General features: G+C 49.8%; 1 protein-coding gene across 1 annotated transcript in view; it reads left to right on the forward strand.

Moving 5' to 3' along the window:
- The first annotated feature begins 2,682 nt into the window (after positions 1-2,682).
- The window catches only part of HSPA12A (heat shock protein family A (Hsp70) member 12A), an 82,111-nt gene continuing 62,816 nt past the window's right edge, over positions 2,683-21,977 (forward strand). Inside the window, exon 1 of the mRNA XM_064269266.1 lies at positions 2,683-2,798. Coding sequence (XP_064125336.1) covers positions 2,756-2,798 — 43 coding nt within the window. The 5' untranslated portion in view covers positions 2,683-2,755. The remainder of the gene's footprint in view (positions 2,799-21,977) is intronic.

Here is a 21,977-nt window from a genome sequence, read left to right on the forward strand (position 1 = left end):
TGAGTGAAAGCAGATGCCCAGGAGTGCAGCTTGGCGACTAGGGGGTGCTGCTACCTTGACTGAGATCTGGCACCCAGGAGGGAGAGCAAGAGAGGGGATGAGCTGGGCTTTGGTTGAGTGTGAGCGGCCTGGGAGGCGCCCTGGGGAGACTTCCAGGAGCTGTGGAGCTCTGGAGCAAGCCCCAGCCTTGGGTGTGGAGGTTGGCATCCAGCAGGGAGACAGAGACTCCTCCAGGAGTGCTGAGCTGCCTGGGCAGCAAAGCGTGTAAAGGGAGGAGAAAAACGAAGAGTGGCATGTGCGGGTATAGAGCCTGGGAGGGGGCTTCTGGGTCGGCGACTGGGATTGGGTCCCTGAAGAATGCCCAGATGTGGGCATGTAGAGGAGGGAAGTGAAAACACAAAAAAACCAAACCCAGTGCCGTTGAGTCGATTCTGACTCATAGCCACCCTATAGGACAGAGTAGAACTGCCCCATAGAGTTATCCAAGGAGCCCCTGGCGGATTTGAACTGCTGACTCTTTGGTTTGCAGCCGTAGCACTTAACCACTACGCCACCAGAGTTTCTGAGGGAAGTGAAGGGGATGCCAAATAGGGCGACAGAAGCAGCTGTAACATGGCAGAGGAGGCCTGGGTGGAGGGGAGGCTGCTTGGGAGAGAGGCTACAGATGAGGAAGGCTGGGGCTCACTCTGTTATCACAGGCGTTGAATGTCATGCTAATGAGTTAGAATGTTTTCCTGTAGATGGAGGAGGACCCACATGGTTTTGAGCACGAGGTAGTTCAGTGGAACCATGTTTAATAGAAAGCTCTTTCTGGTGTCACTACCCAGATGTGTTTCCATGTGATGCTGGTGCTCAGTGACAGAGTGCCCATGACTGTCCTGTCCTCTCATGTCCCAACCCATGTAGCCTCAGCCCAGCCAGCTTCCCTCAATAGCGATATATGAGCAGAGCGAGGAGGGCAGCTTTGGGCTCCATGAGGGGTCAGGAACTGGCCCTTCCCCTCTCTGCCCTCGGCCTGCTCAGCCAGGCTGTCACCTGAGACAACAGCCTCAATCCTTCCTCCTGCCTGTGTTTGGGGGCCAAAAGCTCCTGACTTCCAGGTCCCTCACTGGGAACCCATCTCTCAGGTCTCCCCCTGAAATGGTGGGGTGCCAGGTCAGCAAGCAAACAGCTTAGGTGGGGAGATGGTGCTCTTTGGGAACACACTGTTCCCCTCTAGGAGTGTCCTCATGTGTCATTCCACTGTCCACAGCCTTGAGCAATGGCCATGTCCACTGTTAAAAAGATGCCTGTGACTTAATAATAGTGAATGCTTTTTGGACTGCTTACTGTGTGCCAGACCCCAAGCTAAGCATGTTACATGCATCGTCTCATGTAATCCTCCCCAGTCTTTTGAAGTGGGGGTCTCCCTGTTATGCCCATTTCACAGATGAGGATATGGAGGCTCAGGGAGGTTAAGTAACTTGCCTGTGGTCTCACACAGAGGCACCGTGGAGTTCAGGTTTTTAACGCAGGCAGTCAGAGAGCAAGGTTCTTCCTTTTAACTCACCACCCTACCACCTCCTGAGCAGAGCCAGGTCTCTGGGCTCTCCAGCTGCCCTCTGCCCACCCCCTCCCCTAGGCATCCTCTGGGAGATAAACCCATCTCAGAGAGTGAAGGGTAGCTGATGGTTACGACCTGGGTGGGGATCTCAGCTTGGCCACTCACCTAATTGTCCATGGCAGTAGGATCATTTCTTAAACCCTCTAAGCCTGTTTCCTTTTCTGTAAAATGTGGCCCACCAGTCCCCACCTCTTAGAGCTGTATAAAGAATGAGGAAATGAGATAAGGCACTTAAGCACCTAGCGTAGGAAAACGGGAAGGACCCAGCAATGGTCATTACATTCTTACCACCGCCCTCATTGCCAAGATGAGGTGAGGGACACAGCGGACCAGGAGCCGCCTGCCCAGGCTCCGGCGCGTGTGTGGCAGAGCCCGAGGACAGGGCGGATGAATCACTCACCGCCAAAGCCCTGCATTATTAATGTCGTTATTCTCAGACTTGTAACGAGGGCCCGGGCGGGAGCCCATATATGGAAGGCGCGACGCAGCCTCCGAGGCAAGCGCCTCCCTGGGATCCGAGTTGCCATGGAACCCCGCAGGCGGCCTGGGGGCGGACGCCTGCGGCGGTGCCCGGGCTGGGCCTCGCGCAGCCCTCCTGGTCTGGGTCTGCGGCCTGGCTCCTGGTCGAGCCGGGCTCCACGGACTCGCCTTTGCGCCCGCCCTTGGCCATTTTCTCTGGGGCCCGCGCGGGGAAGGAAAGGGAAGAAATAAAATAGTGGAGACCGGAGAGGCTCCTCGGGAGAGTAGGGTGTGCGCGCTTGCCGAAAGGTTTCAGGCCATGACACTCGGTGCCTCCCAAAGAGCAGGCGCTGGGGCCGAGCTGCGCCTCCCTTGCGCGCGGCCGCGTCTGGCCCCCGGGCTAGCGGGGAAGCCTGGGCCGCGCCACCACGCAGCGGCCGCACAGGAGAGCGCTGGGTCCCCAGGCCGGGGGAAGGGGGCTGGCCTCGGAGGGGCGGGGCGCGGGGCGGGTCCGGGAGGAGCCCGGGGAGGAGCCGGGAGGAGCCGGGGCTGCGGAGCGGCGGCGTCAGAGCGGTACTCCCGCTGCCCCGCGGCTCAGATCCGGCCCGAGCGCGGCGGAGGACGCGGACTGGGACTCGGACACCGACACGGGCGCTGCGCCGGGGCTCCTCTCGCGGGCCGGGACTCGCGACCATGTCGGACAAGGAGGCGGGCGGTGGCGACGCGGGGCCGCGAGGTGAGCGCAGGGCACGGGTCCCGCGGCTGCGGAGCGGAGTGAAGGAGAGGGACACGGCGCGCAGTCCCGTTCCCTGCACCCCCGCAGCCGTGGGAAAGGGGCTCCCTGCCGCACGCTGCCCTCGCGGGCGGGACCGGGAGCCGACTGGTCACGTGCTGCGCTCCCGGCCCAGTTGCGGACACTGCGGCGGGAACCGCAGTCCCGGCCCGTGCACCCTGGCTGTCCCCGCCGCGGGGTGGCGCCTCCTGAGGAACTGGCTGCGAGCCGGGGTGAAATCTACCCCCCAAGTCCATCCCCCGCGCGCTGTGCTGGGGCGCCCGCGCTGGCCGGGTGACGGCCTGGCCGCAGGGTGGCCCCGTTATCCCTAGCGGTTCTTTTCCGTGACTCAGCGAGGCGGGGGTGGGAGCCTGGGGGAGCGGAGATTTGGACCTGTCCCCTCGCCCCACCCTGACCCAGAGGCATGCGTCGGGGGTGGAGGCTGCAGCTCCGGGCGACACTGCAGCTCACCACTCCCTCCCCGCCCGACCCCAGGGATGCTCTGGGCTGGGGAGTGGCGAAACGGCGGCGACTGCAATGTCCGTTCCCTGCTCAGTGGACCGTTGCTCGCAGTTTGCAAATGTACAGGGGCCGCGTTATTTGGGGAGCGTGGTTAGAGCTCGGACCGTGGGGAGAAGCCGGAGAGGACCCGGAGGAAGGGAGGAGGAGGAAGCGCACCTCGGCAGCCAGGGTTGTAAATCAAGGCTTCGCCTGCGGAGGGGACGGGCTGGCGGGGATGTCGAGATTCTGGTCTTTCTGCGGGTCCCACGAGGAGAAAGTTGGGCGCACGGCGGTGCCGCGCGTCCCTGACCTGCTGGCCCTCGGCGGGAGCAGCCTCCAGAGGGGAGCGCGGCCCTGCGGCTTTCCGGGAGCGACAGGCACACCACCTAGCAAAGATGAAATTAAAATGCCCGGACTTAAGGAAAATCCAGCCAGGCCAGCAGCGCTCGGCTCTGCGGGGAAACCGAGTCCGGTAGCAGCGCAGCCGCGGTCGCGTTGCGCTCCGGGTCCGGCTGTCTGTGGCCGAGCCCCCAGCCCTCTGCTGCGCTCCGAGCCGCACCTGCCCCCTCCCCAGCCCATTGTTCCTGCGGATCTGGGAGGGGCCTCCCTACAGAGCACTGCAGTGGTGGGGGAGTGGGGCGGGGGGTGGGGAGTCCTGCCAGGGCTCACTCCTGGGAGGGGCGGTGGAGAGCTGGAACGCGCACCGCGAATCTTCCCCTCAGCCTTGCCCTTCCCCAGCTGGCCAATGCGGGCAAGGGGCTGCCTGCCTTTGTCTGAACATCACTCAGCAACTGGATTGACTCGGTTCTTTCACCTTTTTCCTTTAGGTTGAAAAATCGTTTGGATGATGGGGAGGGGCATCCAAGTTGCTAAAGCTTGAGAGTTAGTGAACCAGTTTCTTGCCTCTCATGCTGGGATAGATAGTGGGTGGCTGGATCAAATGGGAGATTGCCTTAAGATTTGTCAAACTGAAAGAGTGAGCGGGGATGCGTACCCCTTAACCCCTTTTTTGTTTTGTAAAATAGAACTCAGCACCCCACCCTGCACACACCCCGCGCACACGCACATGCACACACACACGCACATACTGAGGCTCTGCGTGGTTGTCTCTCCTCAGGGCTGGGAGAGAGACTCAGAATGGGGGAACACATGTTGGTGTGCTGGGCCGCCTGCCATTGCTTGCCTGCGTCTGTGCTAGAGCGGTTCCTCCTCTCTATCCGCAGTCCAAGGCAGCCTGAGAGAATTCCAGGCACATGGGCTTAGGACACAGAGCGCCCTGGGGTCTGAGTTCTCACTCTGAAGAGCAGGCGTCCCTGGCAACTCACCCCACCTCTCTGGGCTCCCACTCCTTCATCTGTAAAATGGGGAGCAGAGCCTTCTCACCCACCATCTTACACATCTATTTCTAAGGTTTCCTCATTATGTATTGTGTACTGAGCACCAAACCTGTGTTTTTTCACAGCCAACCTGTTAACAACATTCCTCATTTACTCGGTGGCTAATCTATACTGTGGCTCATGGAGGTTGAATGACCTCTCCAAGGTCATGCCTCTAGGAAGTGTTGATTTGGACTCAGGCGGTCTGGTTCCAGGGCTCCTGCCTTCACCACCATCCTGTGTAGCACTTGTGGGTGTGGCCAGTGGTTATCCTATTGTTGTACTGTTGTTAGCCACGGTCCAGTTGCCTCCGACCCATGTTGACCCCATGCACAGTGCACAATGGGATTGCACTGTTGTGATCCACAGTATTTTCATTGACTGATTTTTTTCAGAAGTAGATTGCTAGGCCTTTCTTCCTAGTCTGTCTGAGTCTGGAAGCTCTGCTGAAACCTGTTGAGCATCATAGCAACACAGAAGGCTACACTGACAGACACATGGTGGCTGTGCTGAGGTGCTCTGGCCAGGAATCAAACCTGGGTCTCCTGCATAGAAGGTGAGATTCTACCACTGAACCACCAAGGTCCCCTGTTGCCAGGAATAAAAATGGATGCCCTTCAGGGGATTATTTCAAGGATACTCTTCAGGCTGGACTATATGAAGAAGAAGAATGCAGCATCAGGATTGGAGGAAGACTCATTAACGACCTGCAATATGCAGATGACACAACCTTGTTTGCCAAAACTGAAGAGGACTTGAAGTACTTCCTAGTGAAGGTAAAGACCACAGCCTTCAGTATGGATTACACCTCAACATAAAGAAAACAAAAATCCTCACAACTGAACCAATGAGCAACATCACGATAAACAGAGAAAACAATGAAGTTGTTAAGGATTTCATTTTACTTGGATCCACAATCAATGCCCATGGAAGCAGCAGGTGCATTGTATTGGGCAAATCTATTGCAATAGACCCCTTTAAAGTGTTAAAAAGTAAAGATGCCACTTTAAGAACTAAGGTGCACCTGACTGAAGCCATGGTGTTTTCAATCACCTCAGATGCACGTGAAAGTTGGACAGTGAATAGGAAAGACCACAGAAGAGTCCATGCCTTTGAGTTGTGGTGTTGATGAAGAATATTGAACGTACCGTGGACTGTCAGAAGAACAAACAAATCTGTCTTGGGAGAAGTACAGCCAGAATGCTTATTAGAAGCAAGGATGGCAAGACTTCATCTCACATACTTTGCACATGTTATCAAGAGGGACCAGTCCCTGGAGAAAGACATCGTGCTTGGTAGAGTAGAGGGCCAGCGAAAAAGAGGAAGACCCTCAATGAAATGGATTGATGCAGTGGCAGCAACAGTGGGCTCAAGTATAACAATGATTGTGAGGGTGGTGCAGGGCCGGACAGTGTTTCATTCTGTTGTGCATAGGGTCGCTGTGAGTCGGAACTGAGTTGATGGCACTTAACGGCAACAATAACAACATTTTCAGGCAAAAAAATGAGAAAATAATGCTAACCACAGGCATCACACTGTGTTGAGATTTGTGAGAAGAGGGAGTTACGGGTGGTGGTGTGTGCTGGAGAGGCTGGCCACAAAGTCTCCCAGGACAAATCAAGCGGGGGTTGGGTGGGGGGTGGGTGGAGGTGCTGAGGAAACCAGAATGGCGGTGTCCAGAGTTGTTGAAGCTGGGCAATAGATACGTGGCTGTTCCTTATACTGTTATGTTTATTTTGTATATGTTTGCAAATTTTCTTGATAGAAAGTTTAAATTAATCAGTTAATCTACAAAATCGGAAGGGCCAGGTCACAAGTCGACTGTTTAATCCCTGGTGGGTTGGGCAACAGAGACTGAGGTGACTTCCAACCCCTCCCTCCTCCTGTGACCTGAGTTGGTTGACACATGAAGCCCAGTGAAGGATGAGATGAATGGGCTTTAGGGCGACTACAGGGTGGTTCAGACTGGCCCAGTGCTGATGGCGACCACTTCAGGGCTAAGCATAGGAGTGGAAACTGAAGTAATATTCTCCCTTTGAGGGGCTGAAGAGAAGAACATTGGGCAGGGGTTTTCACCTGGGTTGGGGGTGCCTCTGGAGGCATTGCACTGGGGTTTGGAAATGGGATTCTTGTTATCCTAGCAACTAACCAAAAATAAGCCAAACCCATTGTGTCAAGTTGACCCATAGCGACCCTATAGGACAGAGTAGAACTGCCCCACAGAGTTTCCAAGGAGCACCTGGTGGATTCAAACTGCCGACCTTTTGGTTAGCAGCTTTAGCACTTAACCACTATGCCACCAGGATTTCCCCCTAGCAACTAATCATAGTAAAAGAAAAAATCTTAAACACTGACATTTGTTGAGGACTTGATTTATGCTGGGAGTATTGGATTATCTCATGTAACCCTGAGCCCATTCGTTGTTGAATGAGCATCTTTATGAGGGGAGCATTGTTAACCCATTTCACTGAGGAGAAAGCTGTTGGACCCAGGTTCACACGGCTGGAAAGGGGCTGAGTGAGGGTTAGAACCTAGGGTTGGGGGCAGGTGGTTGGGCTGTACAGTTCCTCCTACCACATGCCTGGCATGTCATAGTCCCTCAGGGAATTGTGTTGAGTGCCTGAGAGAATGACTGCGTGACATAGAGAATGTGTGGCTGCCCCACTTCCCATGATCACTAAATTACAAATGGGAGCAGAAGGGTGCTGATTGTGGCCCCCTCAAAGTAGTCAGGGTGGGGATGAGGCTCTGGGTATTACTGGTTAGGACTCTGGCTGCGGGGTCTCACTGCCTGTGCCAACATATACCTCCGCATCTGTGTCCCCTGACATGGTGGTCCCTGCATGCTCCCCACACAGTGTCTTGTGTCTTCCAGAGCCCGGTGATCTCCTCTTGGCTTTCCACATAAGCAGTTCTTCCTGCCTGGAACTTTCCTCCCTTTGTCTAGCAAACTCCTGCTCATCCTTCAAAACTCAGTTCAGACATCCTCAGGAAGCCTTCCTTGACTCACCCATCTTGATAGGATTCCCACCTGTGCTCCCAATCTTGGGTACTTAACCATGGGTAATCCCAACTAATTATTGAGTGACTCGATATGCCAGTTTTGTATGTCTGTATCCATTTATGCTTCCAACATCTCTATGGGATAGACATTATGATTAACCCCATTTTAAATGAGGCAATGAGGCCTTTGAGAAATTCACTAACTTTTCCCACATCACTCAGCCAATGAAGGCTGGAGCTGGGATATGAGCCAGGCACAGAGCCTAAAAGCTTGTGGTCTTTCCCTCAATGCTTTGCCTCTCCACACAGTTCCATATTCCTAGTAAGGGCGCAACAGAGCCCTGGTGGTACAGTGGTTAAGTACTTGGCTACTAACTGAAAGGTCAGTGGTTCGAATCCACCAGCTGCTCCAAGGAGAAAGATGTGGCAGTCTGCTTCCATAAAGATTACAGCTTTGGAAGCCTTATGGGGCAGTTTTACTCTGTCCTGTAGGGTCGCTATGAGTCGGAATCGACTAGGTGGCAACAGGTTAGTAAGGACACATAGTAGGTGCTCAATAAATGTCCTACTGTGTGTTGATTGACTATCAGTGAGTAAGACATGAGGGAACACTGCAGTGGGGAATGGCGTCTGCATCCTGCCCCCTCCCCAGTGCCTCTTCTAGAAAGGAGGATGCTCAGGAGCGGGCTGAAGCTGGGGGAGAGAGGGGGCGGAGGACAGGGCTGGGACAGTCCGTGAAGGGATGCTGCTTTGATTGCAACAAGGCTGTGAGTGACAACTCAATCTTGTGGGGGCGAAATGCTCTCTCATCTCATAAATAAGCCTCTTTGCTAAGGGATAAAGCGGCTTTATTAGCGCTGCACATAATTAGGGTGGCAGGGAGGAATCAGGGGCTTTTAATGAATGGGGAGCACGTGGCAGGGGGTGAGCACTGCCCACCCATGGCACCCCGGGCCCGGGCATCGCCAAGAGCAGGGTGAAACATGGAAGTGGATAAGGAGGCTCAGGCAGTGCTCAGAAATGAACCACCCCCCAAGTGGGCTCGGCAAATCCTTGCTGCATTCCTTCTATTGCAGACGACACGCAGTCCTGCTCTCCTCTGCCATGTGCAGTAACAGGCTCGGTGGGCAGAGAAGCAGAGTGGCTTTGGAGCCCAAAGACTGGTGTGAACTCTGGCTGAACTTTCCCTCCCTTATCCGTGAAGGGGGCGCATGATGCATACAAACTCCACCTGCCCCAGGTCTGTTGTGGAGAACCGTGGAAATAATGGTGGGCAGGACGTGGTTTTGTACTTTATTGATCACGTAGCCAGTAAGAAAAGAGAGTGGCCTTCCTGCCTCCACCACCCTGGTGCCCACTGGGATTGCTGTTTCCTTGTATGATGTGGTCCCGGGTCAAGCTGATCTGCTTTCTTTGGAGGCTTTAGGAAGGGGGCTGATTCTGCTCTGATTTTTCTTAGACATGGGGCTATGTGAGGAAAATTTTCAGGTCCTGATTCCTTGGGATCTTCAGTCACTCCACTCTCTGAAGCAAGACCCTCAGAATTTTCTGGCAAACATGAGATCAGTCCTTCTCACGCCGTCCCCCCATCTCTGCAGCTTCCACTGAAGGAAACAAGAATGACGGCAGCTGGAGAGCTGGTTCTGGGGGGCTGGGAGGAGGTAGTGTCTGGAGATACACCATCTGTCACTGGATGTTTCTCTCGGGTTAGTTACTACAGTGGTTCTCAATCCTCGCTGTCCATTATAATGAGAGCTTTGAAAAGTCCCAATGCCCAGGCCTCACTCCAGGCCAATTATATCAGAACCTCTGGGGTGGGACCAGGAATCAGGCTTTTGAACTCCCCAATTCCAGTGAATGTAGAAGCAAGGATGGCAAGACTTCACCTCACATACTTCAGCATGTTATTAGGAGGGATTACATCAGGAGGGACCAGTCCCTGGAGAAGGACATCATGCTTGGTAGAGTAGAGGGTCAGCGGAAAAGAGGAAGACCCTCAATGAGATGGATTGACACAGTGGCTGCAACAGTGGGCTCAAGCATAATGATTGTGAGGGTGGCGCAGGACCGGGCAGTGTTCTGTTCTGTTGTACATAGGGTCGCTATGAGTTGGAACCAACTTGACCTAACAACAACAACAATTCCAGTGAACAGTCAAGTTTGAGAACCAGTGAATTACTACACATCTGGGTTTCAGATTGGGATTCTCAGCACGTGCAGGGAGGGGTTCGTCTCTACTTGGTGCTGGGCAGCCTTGAGTCAGCAAATTTTCCTTAAGCATCAGTTCTTTGCAAGGCAGTAGGCTAAATTCTTCACCTGTATCATCTCATTTAATATTCACGAACACCCCAAGAAGTGGGTGATTTTACTCAAAAGGAAACTGAGGCTCAGGGGGGTAAATTCATTTCCCCAGAGTGACTCGGCTTTTAAGGAGAGATGTTAGAACAGAGCTGAGGGCTGTCAGACACAGGCGATCTTATCCTCAGGGAATGTTTCCCAAACTTCAGCCCCTTGAAGTTCAGCTTCCTGATCCCACCACGTCTATGGATTGCCCAAACCATGACTTGTTATTTTTAAAATTAATTCACCGTTTTTTAAATGTACTCACTTTAAGGGGACTGTTTATTTCAGTTCCCTAAATTGAAAACCAGTGTCACTGACCTTCAACAGAAGGTACCCACGGCATAAAGGCTTGGAAGCCCAACGAGGTCATTGCTCTCTAGGTAGATCTGTTGCCTGCAGAGGGCTTTGTGCTGAGGCTGCACTTGGCACAAACGGAGAATTGCAATTTTTAGAGGTGTCTTAGTTACCTAGTGCTGCTGTAAGAGAAACACCATAAATGTGTGGCTTTAAAGAACAGTTTTTTTTTTCTCACAGTTCAGTGGCTAGAAGGCTGATTTCAGGGTACCAGCTCTAGGGAAAGGCTCTCTCTGTCTCAGCTATGGGAGAAGGGCCTTTTCTCTCAGTTTCTGTAGCCCCAGTGTATCTCGGTTCCTTGGTGATCTTTATGTGGCATCTGTCTTCCCCCTTTTGGGCTTCCTTCTGTGTCTAATCTGCTCTTCTTATGCATCTCAGCAATGATTAGGTTTAGGATGCACCCTACACTGCTATGGCCTCATTAATGTAACAAGGAAAAACCCTATTCCCAAGGGCTTATACCCACAAGAACAGGGGTTGTGATTCTAATATGTATTTTGGTGGACACCATTCAGTATATAACAGAGGGAGTTAAGAATGAGACTTTCCCTTTGATGGAATCAGGTTTGAAAGGGTCTTGAACAGGAAGAGAATGACTTTAGGAATCACTGTGGGAGGGGGTGTTATGGATTGCATTGTGTCCCCCAAAAATGTGTGTCAACTTGGCTAGACCATGGTTCCCAGTGTTGTGTGATTGTCCACCATTTTGTCATCTCATATGATTTTCCTTTGTGTTGTAAATCCTGCCTCTGTGATGTCATTAAGGAGGGGTTAGTGGCAGTTATGTTAATGAGGCAGGACCCTATCTATAAGATTGGATTGTGTCTTAAGCCAATCTCTTTTGAGATACAAAGGAGAGAAGGAAGCAGAGAGACATGAGGACCTCATACCACCAAGAAACAAGAGCCAGAAGAATAGCACATTCTTTGGACTGGGGTCACTGTGCTAAGAAGCTCCTTGACCAGGGAAGATTGATGACAGAGAAAGAAAGCCTTCACCTGGAGCTAGCACCCTGAATTTGGACTTCTAGCCTTCTAAAGTTTGAGAGAATAAATTTCTCTTTGTTAAAGCCATCTACTTGTGGTATTTCTGTTATAGCAGCACTGAATAACTAAGACAGAGGGCTTGTTATAATTCTGGTTCCCAGGCTTACTGAATTAGACCCTCCAGGGAAATGGGCCCAGGGATGTATATTTGTAAAGCACTCCAATGAGCCTTATTCTGGTGTAATATGTGGCTACTTTGTCTATGTACAACCATGGTCACCTAAGCCCCCAGAGGGGAATAAGGCCTTCTCTCTGAAGGTTCCTGCACCAGAGGTGCTGCTTTGGGGACACCTGATGGGGAAGAAAGACTGTTCTGGCAGGATTTTACAGGGCCTATTAGCTTGCTTCACCACTTACCAGTCATGGAATTCTGGGCAAGTTACTCACCTGACCCCTACCTCAGTTTTCTCATCTGTAAAGTGGGAACAATCATAGTACCCATCTCAGAGCAGACTTCATTTACTCCTATAACCCATGCTAAGTGCAGAGTTTACTGCCCGCCTACGGTAAATGCTTGCTGTTGTCTGTTATTATCATTTATGATTGTAACTCCTGTGGAGGCAGTTATCAATGACTGGTTTTCACCCAGGAAGTTCGGAGGGAAAAGGGCTGGCCTGATAGCCAGGAAGGGGCAGAACCCAGCCTGACCCTCAGGCCGCAAAGCTTCCTGTCTGGCAGGCCCAGAACCCTTGGGTTTGTCAGGCTGGTTGTTGGTCCTGTTTGGCTCTCACTTGCCAAGACTCCGAGTCCCCTGCTGAGTTTCCTGCCTGAGGCAGCTCTGGGGTTCAAAGCCTCTTTGCATTGCTGGACTGTGTGCAGAGCTGGAGGCCGTAGAGCTCAGACACTATAGGACTCTGCCTTCAGATGGACCCCCCTTCTTTGCCCTCCCCCCGTCAGGCAGGCTCTGCCCCACTGTACTAAGACCTCAGATCTGCAGCTTTGCAGACACTGCTCTGAGCTCTGTCAGGACCAGCCCTCCTCGTCCAGCCTGGCCCGTGGACTGTAGACCGTGAACCACGGCAGCTGCAGACGGCAGTGGGGCTGGGCTGCTCCTCTGCGCCCCTTCCGGGGATCCCTGAGCTGCAGAGAGTGGGCCTTGGTTTTAGCCCCTCATCTTTAGGGTGTCCTGGTTTGCTGGGACAGTTCCGGTTTATGCCTCTGTTCCAGTGAACTGTTAATGGTGGTACCTTTCACTTTCTAAGTATCCTAGTATGAAAGATGAGTGATCTGGTTACCCTTTTTAACTTCGTCTACTTCTCAGCCATCCGGGCCTCAAGTGGGACAAGGAGGCAGTAAGGTATGTGGTTAAGCCCAGGCTTTGGGCTCAGACACATGTGGGTTTAACATTGCTGGGCCTCATTTCTTCCTCTGTAAACAAGGGTGATTGATAATCCTACCCGGGTGGCACAGATGGTTAAGTGCTTGGCTGCTAACGAGAAGGTTGGCAGTTCGAACTTACCCAAAGATACCTCAGAAAACAGGCTTGGGGATCTGCTCCCAAAAGGTCATAGCTTTGAAAGCCCTTTGTACAGATCTACACTGATACACATGGGGTCATCATGAGTTGGAACTGACTCAATGGCAACTAACAACAACAACACCATTGGGATGCTGTGAGAAGTAAGAGAATATATGTAAAGTGCGTAACGTGGGCATGGTACAGACGGGTGCTCAATAAATGACAGTCATTTTATTATTATCATTGTGCATTTTATTCGGGAGGTGGAGCAGTTAAGTGTTGGATCTGGAACCAGCCAGCCTGAGTTCAAATCCAGGCAGTGTCACCTACCCTCTGTGTGATCTAGGTGAGTTACATAACCTCTTCCAGGCTCCGTTTTCTCATCTGCCAAGCATGGCTTATAAGAGTGTCTGCTTCATGTGATTTTTGTGGGGATCGAATGAGATCATATGAGCAAAGTGCTTGGAACAGGGCCAGGCACAAAGTAGACACTGAATAAACAGTATCTCTGGGTGGCGTAAATGGTTTGCTCTTGGCAACTAACCAAAAGTTTGGTGGTTTGAACCCACCCAGCAGCACTGGGGGAGAAAGCCCTGGTGATCTGCGTCCATAAGGATTCCAGGAAAGCCCTACGGGGCAATTCCGGTTTGTAACACACAGGGTTGCCATGATTTGGAATTGACTTGGTGGCAACTGATTTGGTTTTTGATTATTACTAGCTGTTGTTCTTATTATGAGTAACAGTCTGCATATTGTACTTCTGTAGGCAGGAGAATTATCCAGTGTATTCGTTTCCTACTGCTGCTATAACAAATGACCACAAACCTAGTGGCTAAAACAGCATGAATTTATTATCTGACAGTTCAGAAGATCAGAAGCTCAAAATGGGTCTTAGGAGCTAAAGCCAAAGAGGCCAGCAGAGCTGCGTTCCTCCTGGAGGCTTTAGGGGAGAGTACGTTTCTTGCCTGTTGCAGCTTGTGGAGGACACATGCATTCTTTTGCTCATGGCCCCTTCCTTCAGCTTCAAATACATCAGTCCAGCTGCTTCTTTCATTGTCAGATCTCCTCTGTGACTCTGACCCTCCTGCTTCCCTCTGAAGAGGACCTTTGTGATTATATTGTGTCCACCCCAGATAATCCAGGATCATCTTCCCATCTCTAGGTAATGATTTGATCACATCTGTAAAGTCTCTTTTGGCATGTAAAGTAACATAGTCACGGTTCTGGGGACTTGAATATGGATGTCTTTGGGCTTTTGCCTAGATGTAGGAGTTTTAGAGAGCCTTCTGTCTCCCTCAGGAGCTATTTGAGAGTTAGAAATAGTTCCTCTTTGGTGTTTTGTAAATTAAAAGAAGAAAATAAAAAGTTTCTTCTTGCATTTGCCATGTGATACCTTCCTAGGGCTTGGGTTGTTGGCCAGCCCTTGATTTTTAATCAAGCCAGTAGGGTTCTTGGAGATGTTGCCACTTTCAGGGCTGGCTTAGCACCTTCTCGGAGACCCATGGAGTCACTGAGACCAGACCTGAATAAAAGGGTTATTGGCCTCCGAAGAGGTGAAAACGATTAAATTATGAAAGGATTAGTGAAATGTCTACAAAACATCACATTATGTTTGCTACTGCTATGTTAATGAACCATACCAAAGTTTAGTAGCTTAAAACAACTATTTTATTTGCTCATGATTCTCTGGGCAGGTCTCAGATGGGCGGCTCTTTTGCTGGGCTACCTGGGGGCAGTGATGTGACTGTAGCCATCTGATGGCTCAGCTGGACTGGAGGCCACACACATGAGTTCCTATACCCAGAGTCCTGGGCCCCTTTTGGGACACAGATGATGTATGTGTTTTAGCTCAAGCCTGCCATATCTAAGGCCTCAGACTGGTCTATCTTTGTCTCCACAGTTTCCTTAGGCTAAAGACTAAATTCCTCTGGTCACTTCCTTCCTTTCTTTTCCTTTTCTCATTGTCCTTGGGAGGCCATCTCTGCCAGTTAGGATAGGAAACTATCTAGAGCATAAATGTCAAGAGTCATGTTCCCAAAGTTGAGATAAAAGTTGTTGTCTGGAAATAGAGCTGTGAGTGGCATTTTCAGCCAAGTAGGAACCCAGTCGTCAAATATCTGGGCTGGGCCTACCCTCTCATTTTACAGATGGGCAAACTGAGGTCAGGGAGGGGAAGAGACTGCTCCCAAACCCATTGCAAAGTCAGGATGAGAACCAGGTCTGCTGAGTTCCTCTACACGCTTTCCTGCTGAGCCCAGAGGTGCCTCAGAGTCCTTTGCAACACAGCATGCAGCCAGCCACTCCCAATCAGTCTTCAAAGGCACACACATGGAAACCTCTTTGCCGTCCATAAGTTAAAGACTTGTTCCTCCCTGCGGAATTAGATTTTTTTTTAATGTGCGTTTGAAGAAATAATGCTTAACTCAGAGGACTTGAAAAAAAAAAAATTTTTTTTTTTTTTTTTCCAGAGGACTTAGGCGCCAAATCAAATTGCTGTGAGTAGAAAACTCCTTACTGGTGAACTCCAGGCACAGCCCTGCTCTTCTACCTTTGTGTATATCCCCTGCATTGACCTTGGTGGTTGCCCGTCTTCGGTGCCCTGGCATGGTGCTGCAAGGTGGTGGCTGACTATGCCCGCTTGAATTGAAGGGCTAAAATCAAGCCCACATTTGTTGACGTACCCAGGGAGTCAGGGCCAGTGAGGTGTGTGGTCCATGGTGAGGGTGCTGGGCCCTACTTGCCAGATGGCCACCGGTGCAGGCGTGTGAGACCCTTTGGCCCAGGGGCTGGTTGCCTGGCCCACACGAGGCCTTTACAGTGGGCCCTGGTGAGTGTGGTTTGAGGACATGGGAAAGGTCCCTATACCCGGCCCTCGTCACAGTGCCTGGGGCTGCACCATTAAGGAGTCCTCTGCTTATGCAGACTTGATTTGGTGCCACGTTCCTTTGGGTTAACCATTACTTCTTCAGCTGTCCTCTTTTAAAATATAACCCCTGCGCTGAGGGTAAAACCCTTAGGTTGTTGTTGTGTGCTGTCGAGGCAATTCCAAATCATACCGACCTTATAGGACAGAGTAGAACCGCCCCATAAGGTTTCTAGGCTGTAATCTTTATGGGAGCAGATTCCCAGGCCTTTTCTCTTGCAGAGCTACTGGTGGGTTTGAACTGCCGACCTTTTAGTTAGCAGCTGAGCGCTTACCCATTGCGCCACCAGGGATCGTTAGCCCTTAGGTAAGCGATAGCAAATAGACGTGAATTTTATGCGCCATCTCTGACTGACTAGCAAGAAGCTATCTGGAGTGCCATGTTGAGGAGGATTCTGAGGCCACTTCTGCCTCGACTGGAAGGAATGAGCAGATAACACCGTGTTTCCCAAAGGCCAGCCTCTGGACTAGTACTGGTCCCTGATAAATGAGACCTCCACTGGTCTGTGAGGAAGCCAAACCAAAACCAAACCCAGTGCCCTTGAGTCGATTCTGACTCGTATGAGTCTGTGAGGAAGTCACACGAATAATGGTGTAGCTGGTTTTCATGAAGCTAAATTTACTCCATTAAAAAAAAAGAATTTCTGATGTTACTCCCTTGTGTAGATTGTTACATTAATGCTGTTGTCGTTAGCTGCTGTTGAGTCAGCCTCTGAACCTTGGCGACCCCATGAAACACTGCCCTGTCCTGCACCAGCCCCATGATGTGTTGCGGATCAGACCATTGTGATCCATAGGGTTTTCATTGGCTGATTTTTGGAATTAGATCACCAGGCCTTTCCAGCCTCCCTTAGGCTGTATATAAACCAAAACCAAACCAAACCAGTTGCTGTCGAGTCAATTCCAACTCATGGTCACCCCATTGAGTTGCAGAGTAGAACTGTGCTCCATAGGTTTTTTTTTTCTTCTAACTTTTATTTATTTTGTTGTTGTTAAGAATATACACAGCAAAACATGTACCAATTCATCAGTTTCTACCTGTACAATTTAGTGACATTGATTACATTCTTCAAGTTGTATAACCATTCTCACCCTCCTCTTCTGAGTTGTTTCTCCCACAGTAACACAAACTCACAGCCCCCTAAGATTCTAATCTTTCGAGTTTCTGTTGTCGATTTGATCCTAGATAGATAGTTCTTAAAAGAGCCTAATGTTCAAGGCAGACCTTTTTTTCTTTTTTTTAATTGTACTTTAGATGAAGCTTTACTGAACAAATGAGCTTCTTATTAAACAGTGAGTACACGTATTGTTTTATGACATTGGTTAACAACTCTGCAACATGTCAATACTCACCCTTCTCGACCTTGGGTTCCCCATTACCAGCTTTCCTGTCCACTCCTGCCTTCCAGTCCTTGCCCCTGGGCTGGTGTGCCCCTTTAGTCTCGTTTTGTTTTATGGGCCTGTCTAATCTTTGGCTGAAGGGTGAACCTCAGGAGTGACTTCATTACTGAGCTGAAAGGATGTTTAGGGGCCATACTCTCAGGGTTTCTCCAGTCTCTGTCAGGCCAGTAAGTCTGGTCTTTTTTTTTTTTTTTTAATAATTTTTATTGAGCTTTAAGTGAACGTTTACAAATCAAGTCAGTCTGTCACGTATAAGCTTATATACACCTTACTCCATACTCCCACTTACTCTCCCCCTAATGAGTCAGCCCTTCCGGTCTCTCCTTTCGTAACAATTTTGCCAGTTTCTAACCCTCTCTACCCTCCCATCTCCCCTCCAGACAGGAGATGCCAACACAGTCTCAAGTGTCCACCTGATACAAGTAGCTCACTCTTCATCAACATCTCTCTCCAACCCATTGTCCAGTCTCTTCCATGTCTGATGAGTTGTCTTCGGGAATGGTTCCTGTCCTGGGCCAACAGAAGGTTTGGGGACCATGACCGCCGGGATTCCTCTAGTCTCAGTCGGACCATTAAGTCTGGTCTTTTTATGAGAATTTGGGGTCTGCATCCCACTGATCTCCTGCTCCCTCAGGGGTTCTCTGTTGTGCTCCCTGTCAGGGCAGTCATCAGTTGTGGCCGGACACCATCTAGTTCTTCTGGTCTCAGGATGATGTAAGTCTCTGGTTCATGTGGCCCTTTCTGTCTCTTGGGCTCATAGTTGTCGTGTGACCTTGGTGTTCTTCATTCTCCTTTGATCCAGGTGGTTTGAGACCAATTGATGCATCTTAGATGGCCACTTGTTAGCATTTAAGACCCAGATGCCACATTTCAAAGTAGGATGCAGAATGTTTTCATAATAGTATTATTTTGCCAATTGACTTAGAAGTCCCCTTAAGCCATAGTCCCCAAACAACCCCCCTCCCCCCTTGCTTCGCTGACCTTTGAAGCATTCAGTTTATCCCGGAAACTTCTTTGCTTTTGGTCCAGTCCATTTGAGCTGACCTTCTGTGTATTGAGTATTGTCCTTCCCTTCACCTAAAGTAGTTCTTATCTACTAACTAATCAGTAAAAAACCCTCTCCCACCCTCCCTCCCTCCCCCCTCTCGTAACCACAAAAGTATGTGTTCTTCTCAGTTTATACTATTTCTCAAGATCTTATAATAGTGGTCTTATACAATATTTGTCCTTTTGCCTCTGACTAATTTCGCTCAGCATAATGCCTTCCAGGTTCCTCCATGTTATGAAATGTTTCACAGATTCGTCACTGTTCTTTATCGATGCATAGTATTCCATTGTGTGAATATACCACAATTTATTTACCCATTCATCCGTTGATGGACACCTTGGTTGCTTCCAGCTTTTTGCTATTGTAAACAGTGCTGCAATACACATGGGTGTGCATATATCTGTTTGTGTGAAGGCTCTTATTTCTCTAGGGTATATTCCGAGGAGTGGGATTTCTGGGTTGTATGGTAGTTCTATTTCTAACTGTTTAAGATAATGCCAGATAGATTTCTGGTCTTTTTTTGTGAGTTAGAATTTTGTTGTACATTTTTCTCCAGCTCTGTCTGGGACTCTCTTTTGTGATCCCTGTCAGAGCAGTTGGTTGTGGTAGCTGGGCGGCATCTAGTTGTACTGGACTCAGTCTGGTGGAGGCCATGGTAGTTGTGGTCCATCAGTCCCTTGGACTAATCTTTCCCTTGTGTCTTTAGTTTTCAACATTCTCCTTTGCTCCTGAGGGGAGTGAGACCAGTGGAGTATCTCAGATGGCTGCCCACAGGCTTTTAAGACACCAGACGCTACTCTACTCGTCAAAGTAGAATGTAGAACATTTTCTTTATAAACTGTTATGCCAATTGAGCTGGATGTTCCCTGAGGCCATGGTCCCCACAGCCCCCATCTCCGTAATTCAATCCCTCAGGGAGTTTGGATGTGTCTATGGAGCGTCCATGACCTTTCAAGGCAGACCTTTTTTTACTAGTTAAGGTAAACTATTGTTCAATTTTAAGATGACCTTGGGGGGATATTTTGGTTTAAGGTTTAAAGATTATCTCAGGGCAATGGTTTCAGGGATTCACCCACTGTCCATGGCTCCAGAAAGTCTAGAGTCCATGAGAATTTGAATTCTTTTCTGCGTTTTCCGTCTTTTTTTAAATCAGGATTCCTCTATGGAATCTTTTATTAAGATGTTCAGCTTTATAACTTAGTTTATAAAGAAAATGTTCTTCTTCTACTTTGGTGTGTAGCATCTGGTGTCTTAAAAGCCAGTGAATAGCCATCTAGAATACTCACTGGTCTCATCCCTTCGGGAGCAAGGGAAAATGGAGAAAACTAAAGATACAAGGGAAAGATTACTCCAAAGGACTAATGGACCACATCTACCACGGACTCCACCAGACTGAGTCCAGCACAACTAAATGGTGCCCCGCTACCACCACTGACTGCTCTAACATGGATCACAATAGAGGGTCCTGGACAAGGACTGGAGAAAAATGTACAACAAAATTCTAACTCACAAAAAAAGACCGGAGTTATTTGCCTGGCAGAGACTGGAGAAAACCCTGAAAGTATGGCCCCCAGACTCCCTTTCAGCTCAGTAATGAGGTCACTCCTGAAGTTCACCATTCAGCCAAAGATTAGACAGGCCCATAAAACAAAATGAGACAAAAGGGCACACCAGCCCAGGGGCAAGGACTAGAAGGCAGGAGGGGACAGGAAAGCTGGTGATAGGAAACCCAAGGTTGAGAAGAGAGAGTGTTGACATGTCCTGGGGTTGTTAACCAATGCCATAAACAATATGTGTACTAACTGTTTGATGAGAAACTGGTTTGCTCTGTAAACCTTCATTTAAATTACAATTAAAAAAATGTTCAGCTCCATAGGATTTTCCAGGCTGTGAACTTTGGAAGCAAATTGCTGGGCGTTTCTTCTGATGCATCTCTGAGTGGGTTCAAGTTGCCAACTTTTTGGTTAGTAGTCAAGCACTTAAGCATTTGTGCCACCCAGGGACCCTGTCTCCAGGTATCCACACCCTTATGTAGTCTTCTCCTACCTCATCCAGGCTTGGCCATGTAACTTGTTTTGGCCAATAGAACATCAGCAAACATGATACAAGCAGAGGCTTGTGCATTGGGACTTCCCTGCTTGTTACACTACTGTGTAGAAAATCCGGGCTATCCTGTTGGAGAGACCACACACAGGAGAACTGAGGCTTTCCAACTGACAGTTTCAGGCAAGCACCAGACATGAGTGAGGCTGTCTCGGACCATCTAGCCCAACTGAGACTCCTGATGACTTTAACTGCCTGGGTGACCCCAGGCAAGAAAAGCCCAAATTGCAGAATCTTGTGTAAATAAATGGTTGTTATTTTAAGCTATTAAGTCTCAGAGTTAAAAAATAAGAAATAAAAAAAGCAATAGTTAACCAATACAGTGTTTTTTTTTTTTTTTTGTATGAATTCAATATAATAGTAGATGGTAGGTTTAAAAAAATAGTTTTAATGTCTTTTCTTGGTAAAATAAAAGCTTGGTAACACTGTGTCAGGCCCACAATTTTGGGGGGAAATTTTATTGTTCCAAAAGCTTGGGGATGTTGGAATCATTGCGTTAGTGCAGATCTCAGGGAAGAGTTGCTGTGCAGCTTTGAGGCTTTATCAGTTGTTAGTGTGAGATGGTTACAGTGAGAAGAGGTTAGAGCTGGAGATAAAGGTGGGGCCTCCAGCATCCTGTGAGCCAACCTCTTCACTTACAGACGAAGAAACAGAATCCTAGACGGTGGCAGTGACCTTAAGAGCACACGGTGCCTCAGTGGCAGAACTGGGCCATGCTGTTTCCTTCTCAGCAAGCTAGGACTCTGCCTGTCTGGGTTGGGATACTGGCAGTAGGAGGAGGCTGAGGATAGGACCCAGCTCAGGCCTAATGGCTTGCACCCTGGAGGGTTCTGTGGAAAGTAGGGGATTGTCTGCCCAAGGGCAACAAGCTTTTGGGAAGCACTCAGAAGGCGGACAGTGGGGCCAATGACCTCATGCTGCTGGGACTTCTCCGTCCTTCAGACCTGTCTCAGGAAAGGCTTCTGGGAATGTGTGTGTGTGTGTACGTGGGCACACAAACATATGGGTGTGGAGAGAGAGGGCGAGTGAGCGACAGAGATGGAGGAGAAGGGAGAGAGACAGACAGAGAGATACAGGGTAGACTGAGAGAGGCTAAATGCTTCCAGTAGGTCTTCCCTTGGGGTTCATATGGTTCATTTAAACTTGAGCCTACAAGGACATGGTTAGCCATGGCCACTGATCCTGCGCCCACACTGCACTCCTTGGACATTCGAGGAACATTTCACTGGAGAGATCCCCTAAGTGTCACATGCTGAGGGATAGAGCCTGACATTTGAGGGAAGGAAAACCAGCTAGCAGGACGGGATTTAGTAAGGAACAATAGAAATGTCAGAGTCCCCGAGTGATGCAAATAGTTAATGCACTTGGCTGCTAACTGAAAGGCTGGAGGTTCGAGTCCACCCAGAGGAGCCCAGGAAGAAAGGCCTGGCGATCTACTTCTGAAATATCAGCCACCGAAAACCTTATAGAGCAGTTCTGCTCTGACACACATGGAGTTGCCGCGAGTCAGAATCTACTGGACAGCAACTGGTTACTGGTTAGCAGAAATGTCAGAACTCACTTTGTCCTACTTTGCCTAGTTCAGT

Source organism: Loxodonta africana, chromosome 16 (assembly GCF_030014295.1).
Source record: "Loxodonta africana isolate mLoxAfr1 chromosome 16, mLoxAfr1.hap2, whole genome shotgun sequence".
In the NCBI taxonomy this organism is placed as follows: domain Eukaryota; kingdom Metazoa; phylum Chordata; class Mammalia; order Proboscidea; family Elephantidae; genus Loxodonta; species Loxodonta africana.